The sequence below is a fragment of the Vipera berus genome (genome assembly GCF_964194415.1).
Source record: "Vipera berus genome assembly, chromosome: 3".
NCBI classification, from domain to species: domain Eukaryota; kingdom Metazoa; phylum Chordata; class Lepidosauria; order Squamata; family Viperidae; genus Vipera; species Vipera berus.
The window spans coordinates 137,934,166-137,942,847 of NC_138204.1; the positions used below are offsets into that span (position 1 = coordinate 137,934,166).

Sequence of the window (8,682 nt, forward strand, 5' to 3'; positions counted from 1 at the left end):
CAGATTAGGCAAAACCTGGCTCAAAAACAGTAACTGGGAGAGGGACCTTGGAGTCCTAGTGGACAATAACTTAAGCATGAGCTAATAGTATGCACCAGCAGCCAAAAAAGCTAATACAATCCTTGGTCGTATAAACAGAGGCATAGAAGCAAAATCACATGAAGTATTAGTGCTGCTTTCTAAAGCCTTAGTAAGTTCATACCTGGAATAGATAGATAAACCTCTTTTACTGTGGGCACATTTGCACACATTAAAAATGAAATTTTCTTGTTTACTTTCAAAAGTGTACACATACATAACAAACATTTGAAGATGCTATATACAATGTATGTATAAACTAACATCCTTACACATACAATAAATAACATATAAATATTAATCAATGTCCATCTTGAATACATAGCAGAAAGAGGAAGCTTTAGAGTTCACAAGGTTAATACTGTATGGAACAAAACTGTGACTGAATCTGGACGTTCTGCTTTGGATACCATGAAGCTTCCTCCCAGAATGTAGTAAGGAAAACAGGTCATCAAGAGGATGTACAGTGTCCCAGGCAGTCTTGTGGACCCTGCTAAAGCAGTGCTTACATGCTATGTCCTGGAGGGAAGGGAGAGAACAGCCAATGATCTTTTGTGCCATCCCCACTACTCTCTGCACCACCTTTCTGTCTGAAGCAGTTATGCTTCCAAACCAGATTGTAATGCTGTATGACGGAACGCTCTCGACTGTCCCTCTGTAGAAAGTGGTAAGGACAGGGCAAGGAAGATGTACTTTTCTCATGCCACACAGAAAATCCAGGTGCTGCTGTGCTCACTTTTACCAGCTGAGTGACCAAGCCAGCCTACTCGTTAACTGCACAGCCAGAAATTTGATGCTGCATCTAATTTTGATCATCACATTAGTAAAAAGATGTTGAGACTTTGAGAAAAAGTTCAAAGAACAACAACTAAGATGGTTAAGGGCGTGGATATAAAAAACATGAAGAACGGTACCAGGAATTGGCTCTGGCTGGTCTAGACAAATGAAAGACTAGGGGTGACATTATAGCAGTATTCCAGTATTTGAGGTGCTGCCACAAAGAAAAGGGGGACAACTTATTTTCCAAAGCACCAGAAGACAAGACAAGAAATAATGGATGAAACCTGATCAAAGAGAGAAGCAACCTGGAATTAAGGAGAAACTTCCCAAGAGTGAGGACAATTAACTGGTGGAACAGCTTGCCCCCAGAAATTGGGGGTGCTTCATCACTGGAGGTTTTCAAGAAAAGACTGGACAGCCACCTGTCTGAAATGGTATAGGACAGGGGTCAGCAACCTGAAACAGTGAAAGAGCCACTCGGAACCGGTTCCCTCACAAAAGGAAAAGCTGGGAGCCGCAAAAAATGTGTGCGCATGTGCGTAAATGCGCGCATGCGCAGAACAGGGTTTGACTGAAGAGTGGAGCCAAGGCGAGATATGCACCTACCCTGCATATTTGAATTGATTGGTTGAACTTTTTTAGTCCCACTTTTTTTTGGGGGGGGACTGCACATGGCAGAGAACTGGGAGCCGCAGGAGACAGCTGAAAGAGCCGCATGCGGCTCCGGAGCCACAGGTTGCAGACCTGTGGTATAGGATAATCTGCTTCAGCAGAGGGTTGGACTAGAAGACCTTCAAGGTCCCTTCCAGCTCTATTCTGATTGATTTTTTTTTCTATTACATCCAACTCATCATGGGGACCATCAGATAATTGTACTTACACTTCTATACAGTTGCTTCTTAAATCTTAAATTAAATATTATAAACTGGAATTCCATGTACTGATATCCATGCACTTAAATCCTTTAATAAACATCACCCCCACATTAGACTATTTTTGTCTATCTTGTCATGATGCTGTCATATATAATAAAATTAATTCTTGTTCAGTGAACAAAATAACATCTGAGTCAGCTCCTGATAAGAAAGAAATTATGTCTAATTTTAGATGATGGAATATTATTTATTATTATGACAGAGATTATGTGCCATTTCTCCCATGGGTTATTATTAGTATTTATTTACAATAGTACCTCATCAATACTTTATTCGATTCAACTATAATTAAATGTATTTCATTCTCTTTAATTTCAGTTTCTTTTTTAATGTCACCATTTCTTTTTCTTTCACTTTACAAAAATACAATTAAGTATTTTATGTTGTTTTATTTTACATTAGTGTTAGCAGTTGCAGTAACTACAGCAAAGAAACAAAGTTGTTATATACTATGCTTCATATAATTGCATGTAGTATAAGGTGTGTAGAGAAACTATACAAACATTATGATAGCTACAGTATATATCAAGGAGGAATGGGGTAGTAGTGATGTCTTGTAGGAAATAGTGAACCAAGAATGATAATGATTACAGCTTGAGGCCCCCTTTTGAAGAAAGTAAATGAAGTCAATGCTCAGGTATAACAGAAGCATTCAGGGTTAAAATTCCTCAATGCAACAGTTTAAGACGATGAATAGGAAATTAAGATTCATGATTATGGTGTTGAGGGAGAGTGCATTTGTACAAAAAAGAAGAAGTAGGGAATGAGAGAGACCCATTCCTTTTTTCTTTTTTTCTTTTTTTTTTTGAGCAAAGAACTAGATGTCCTGTCTCCCAATCTTTCTAAATTCATTTTAAAATGATCTAAATATGATGCAAGATGTTGACATTGGGCAGACCTATTTGGATATCAGAACATTACATGCATAGTCACATTTATGTGTTTTGAAGATACAAAGGATGAATAACTACTCACTTGCCACAATTTATTCAACAGTTGAGCATGAGGAAAAATGTCAGCCAATCCTTGCTTACTTGCCAAACAGTAACTCAGTGTACCATCCCACTCTATCAGTTCCATTGATAGATATGTGTTTGTATCTATGTATGTATATATAAATGGATAGATAGATAGATAGATAGATAGATAGATAGATAGATAGATAGATAGATAGATAGATTTACTAGTAAGAGCTTGATGTTTATCCAATCTGTGAGGCAGGGGACGAATATATGAAGCCTCATAGATACAGAATAGTTTTGAAGACTGGGCAGACAACCTATGGTGTGCTGAGACAGAGGCAACATGGTAAGGTAGACATCCAGAAGAAGCTGATAAGCAAATACCCAAAACCTCAATTCAGATCTTGTTATATAACTTATATAACCTGGATCAGTTAGAGATGACGGAATTGGCTGGTTGTGGAGACAAAGCAATTGGTAGACCTTAACCTGAGGCATGGACCTGAAGCCAGTGGCGTAGCGTGGGTTGTCAGCACCCGGGGCAAGGCAACCGGAAGCGGAAATAGAGGGGCGGGCAGGCGGTGACGTCACGGCACCGCCGAAAAGACGCGCCCCGCAGTGGCGTAGACTTTCCAAGAAGAGTCGCGCGCAATGCGGGATGCTTCTGGGTCCCTCTCGAGGGCGGCTGGGCGGGGCTCCGACCTGCAAGAGCTGCTGCATTCAAGCTCGCACGTGAGCCCCGCTAAATAAAGCCACGCATGCGCACGAAGCTAGGCCGGCCGGCCGGCGGGTCCGTCTTCGCTCGGCCAAGCCTGCCGGGGCGCCTGTGGGGCGCTTGCGGTTGGCCTGAGCCTGGGCGGAGAGTTGGGCGCTTCTATTTATTTTATTCAGTTTATGTGGCCGCCCATCTCACCTGCCAGACTCATTTCGCTTTGCAAGAAAGAGCAGCTCGAGAGCGGAGCCAAGCCAACTCTGTGCAGCCCTTGGGGCTCCCTGAGCAGCTCAGTGTGAGCGCGCCCCACCCAGATGTTGCGCCCGGTGCGGCCGGCCCCCCCTGCACCCCCCACGCTACGCCACTGCCTGAAGCCTATACTTCCAAAAGAAGTATAGAAGGATTTAGCTTGGGGACAACAGCTAGAGGACTTACCTTCACCACATGTTTTTTGCTAAAGCATGTTTGATATCCCAAAAGTGCTTTTTTCATGAGGGAACTGAACTTCCTTGTTTTTCTTTGAAGATGTTTCACTTCTCATCCAAGAAACTTCTTCAGCTACTTGGATGAGAAGCAAAACATCTTTAAAGAAAAAACAAGAAAGTCCAGTTGCCTCATGAAAAAACACCTTTCGGGGGGGATTATGACTCGGATGACTGAGAATTTCCATAGACATTGAGACATGTTTGATTTTCTCCAGTTTAATGCCTCCCTGCCTCATCCTCTAATTGCTACCTTTCATTGAGTGCTTAATAGAACTGGCCACAGTACTGAGATATTTGCTTAAATGGTCTTGCCTGGCTTTTTTGATGCAAAGTGAAAAAGAAAGAAAAAATGACTAAGAATCGAAGTCAGATAATATATTTTCTGTTGTGATAACCTTCACAGTGTTTCTTGGTAATATTTTAAACCCAAGAATGAAGACAAGCAATTTAGAAACAGAAAAAACTGAGGTGGATTGAATGAATGATCAACAAAGCATAAAGGTATAATCCTACAATTTAATACAATAACTACACTCATATCCTTTCCCTTCACCCAATAAAAGAGGATAAGCTGATATATTGCCTATGTCAGAACCCAAGAACCAAAGAAAGACACATGGAGTTAGTTAAGTTATTTCTTTTAGTATTCTTCACTTATAGACAGAATCTTGCCACATTAAAGCAACTATTAGCATAACTACAGATATAGTCTGGAAATATCTAGGAAAAAGCCATTTTAATCCTCTTCCTACCAACCAAACTTTCGAAGGTGCACTGCTTCTTTGCCCTCTAGAACAGCCTCTCCCTCCTGGGAATCCAGACTACATTCCACCACAGCCCATGGTTTTGTACTTTCCGTGATGGCAAGCCTCCACTATTTACAAAACTCTTAATACTGACAAGCCAGCTGTCATGAATTTGGACTCTGTCACCTACTCATGACAACATACTACTCCCAACTTAGCCAGGAATTCCCTCCAATAAGAGTATGTAGTGCCCTCCCTCAGCAATGAAATATTGACATTTCTGAAGTGGTAATGTGCTATTTAGGCAAGCTTAGGTTCATTAGCTTCGGATCCATGTCATTCTTACTTGTGTTCCTTCTGTACCATTTCTCTATCAATTGCATAAAAAAACCCCTGCTTTTAAACTCTGAAAATCTTTCCCCCAGAATTACAGTTCTTTCAAGTGGCTGAAGAGCCTCGTTATCATAAAATGTGAATGGACTCACAAATATCTCTTACAGTGACAGGAGATAATTAGGTGCTGTTTCTTCCAGGTCTATGGTACCTTGGAGAATGGTAACTATGATTTTTATATTTCAGATACCCATTGAAATATGTCTAATGCTGTTCTATTCTCTTTTGTCCCAAATATGATATTGATTAGGGCTGATATTTAGTTTTATATAGTTAGAACTATTGGTAGAACTGATTCTAATTTTTAAAATAACCATTAATACTGCAGGGAAACATTTCATATATATTTCCCCTATCTCTCTCTTGTCCGCACTCCTTACCATATACAAGTGAATGAATAAACACATCCTTCAGCTAGTAGGTAGTTTTCAGTCCCCCTCTGTGGCATGTCACAATCATTGTTAACCATCCTATATTTAATCTATCTTATATTCATAGGAAAAACAGTGACATCAGAACTTCCACTTTCTTAAGTAAATTGCTCATGATTTCAGTGCAGATTAGGTTAAAAGCCTTCTTCCCAATTGTACTTTCTAAATACGTAGGAACTGCACATTTTGGACTTCAAAAGGCTGAATTAATGCTGTGATAAAATTGGATAAATTCTGATTTCTAGAGGTAGTTTTTTTTGTCTGACTTTGCTGATGAATCTAAAAATGAAGATTTAAAAAAAGAATACAGATTGCCCTCGACTTACAATTGTTCATTTAGTAACTGTTCAAAGGTACAACTGAATATGGTGATTTATGACTGTTTTCACATTTAGGACACATTGAGCATCCCCGTGGTCATGTGATCAAAATTCAGATGCTTGACAATTGGTTCATATTTTTAATTATTGCAGTGTCCTGGGATCAGGTGACCCCCTTTTGTGGCCTTCTGACAAGCAAAGTCAATGGGGGAGACAGCTTCACTTAATCTGTTGCTGATTTAATTACAGTGACTCATTTAACAACTGTTGCAAGACAGTTCATAAAACAAAACAAAGGTCACCTTATGATCTCACTTAGCCCACAGATATTGTGGGCTCATTTGTGGTTGTCAATTGAGGACTACCTGCCTAGCATCTCTCTGTAGGTCCTTCTAAACCCTAACATTAGAGGATCATTCTCCACTAAAACAGGAATAATCCACAAAACTGTTAAGTGTGAAATCTCATTTCTCCTCAGCTAAAGCCAACATTCCATGTTACTGAGAAATTCCACCCTCCCCCTCCCTCATCCTGGGCCTCAAGGAATTCTATCACGTTACTAAATAGTCTTTTGATCGCAATGCTTACCTTGCCCACATATTGAGTATCTGGACCAGTATATTCCTCCAATAAAAAAAATTGATTCCACATCCATCCACGCTTTGTCCGATGCATGGCTTTTCCCTGATCCTTAGCCAGCCCCATTATCCTTTTAGCTTGCAAATACATGCTAGTCCTCTTCGGTGACAGTAAAGTAGGAATCTCATAAAAAATGCAAGTCCATATTAGAAGTGACAAGCAATTGCAAGTTTTCATTCTTTGGGCCTTCTGCAAAGAGTCTGCTGAACTTTGTATGTCTTTTCCTTTAACCAGTAGAATCTTCTGCCAAAGTCGTTGTATTCCTCTTTGAAATAATCTGTAAATTGGATAAATGTTTAGATGAGTTTTAAGTTTATATATCTTGATGTAAGCCCCCCCTCATTTGTGCATGTATGTTACATTTTTTCAACCTTCAGAGGATCCTTTACGCATTGAATAAAGGGCTGAGAAACATCTGCTGCACATAGTATAAATCATATTCTAATAGAATAATACGCAAAGCCAACCTGAATGAAAAGGCAGCAATTAGCTCGACCAAACTTTTTGCTATGGCTTACCCTACAGGTGAGAATGTATCATTCAGGACTAGCTATTCTACACAGAAGTACTGACTCCATTCCTCTCCCCCCAACTTTTCTGATATTCCTGTTATATTTTTTTTCTCTTCTTTGTATCTTTCCAATAACCCCCTGCCCCTTTTAAACAACAGTTTGCCAATATTGAGAGAAAATGATCTTCATCAAATCTAGAACAGGAGATTGTTTTGAACATTCCAAATGTGTGCCAATGAATAAATTGTATCTGCAGTAAAGCAAGCTTGTTTAACTTTCCTATAGGGGGAACTGCACTTTAAAATCTCAGAGATTGCAGGGACCACGGTCAATGATTTTAAATGATCAAATTGAACCACTCAGAATCACCTCAGAACAGAAGATGAGTGGCATCTAAATTAGATAAATGGATGGATGGATGGATGGATGAATGAATATAAAACCTATTATACTAGTCAGGACTGGTCAATGAATAGATTGCTTGAAATTCTTTGCCCTGCTTTTGCACTCAAGATGCCTCTGTAGACAGGTTAAAACTTTCTGGTTCATTTCTTTTTCTCTTTTTGGACAGTGGAGGCAGGGGGAGTGGCAAGCCAGGTTTAAGGGACCCTTGATATTTTAAGCCTGGGGTTTAAACACTATTTGAATGAATGTCATAAGGAGCCTACTTAATATTTTAAACCTGAGGCTTAGTGACTTGTTTAATGAATGTCATCAGACTTCACAATGCTTAAGGCATATATTTTACCCCCTAAACCTTCATCCAAAACATCAGGATGAACATCTTGGTGTCATTTGATTCAAGAGAGTTAGACAAAAATCCTGGGAAAGTATGCACTGTCCTTTCTTAAAGCCATAGATTGCATACTTTTGAAAGAAACTTGGTTATCATAAACAAGCTACTTCTTGGATTTTTATATAGTTGTTGTTGTTGTTGTTGTTATTCACAAACTTTTGAAACAATGCCATTTTGGACATCATTATGTTAATCTAGGTTGTTGCCAATCCAGGTAATGAAAGGTGTAAGGTCCTTTTTGCATTTGGATTTCTTGCAGCCATGCTATAACCTAAAAGACCACTGTGCCTCTGTGGGCTTGGTTTTGGTAGAGTATTGGTTTTAAAAAGAGGGAGGGTTCTCAATGCCTCTCTTCAAAACTGTAACACCAATTACAGCAGCAGGCATTCAACCGCTATAGTGGCAGCATATGGACAAAAAATATTTCTTTGGGAAATAACAGGCAGGCAACATGTTGTAGCTTTAAACTGGTTAATTTTATCTGCAGTTTAAACACTGCTGCCCTTCACATGTTTGTCCACAATAAAAAATGATACACAAATATAATACTCATATATTCCCAGTGGTCTGCTTTTAATTAAATATGCCTAGTTAGGAGCTAGAGTGGTTAAGGTATCAGACTAAAACCTAGGAGATCATGAGTTCTAGTTCAGCCTTAGGCACAAAGTCAGTTGGATAATCTGGAACCAGTCACTTTCTCTCAGTCCTTGGAAGAAGGCAATGACAAACCAGTTCTGAAAAACTTTGCCCCCCCCCAAAAAAGAAAACCCTGCAAGGACTTGAATGAAAGATATACAAATGCTATGAATACACACCAAACAAAAAACAAAAAAAAAAACCACCATCCCCCCAAATACGCAAAGAGTGTTATTATTCAGTTAGGAGTCTTTTTG

At 39.5% G+C, this 8,682-nt stretch overlaps 1 protein-coding gene across 1 annotated transcript in view; it reads right to left on the reverse strand.

Annotated features, from left to right (window-relative positions):
- The window catches only part of CDH9 (cadherin 9), a gene marked incomplete at both ends in the record, with an annotated part of 110,328 nt that extends 103,670 nt beyond the window's left edge, over window positions 1-6,658 (reverse strand). Inside the window, one exon of the mRNA XM_081324642.1 lies at window positions 6,431-6,658. Within this exon, the coding sequence (XP_081180768.1) occupies window positions 6,431-6,658 (228 nt within the window). The remainder of the gene's footprint in view (window positions 1-6,430) is intronic.
- Window positions 6,659-8,682: the final 2,024 nt, after the last annotated feature.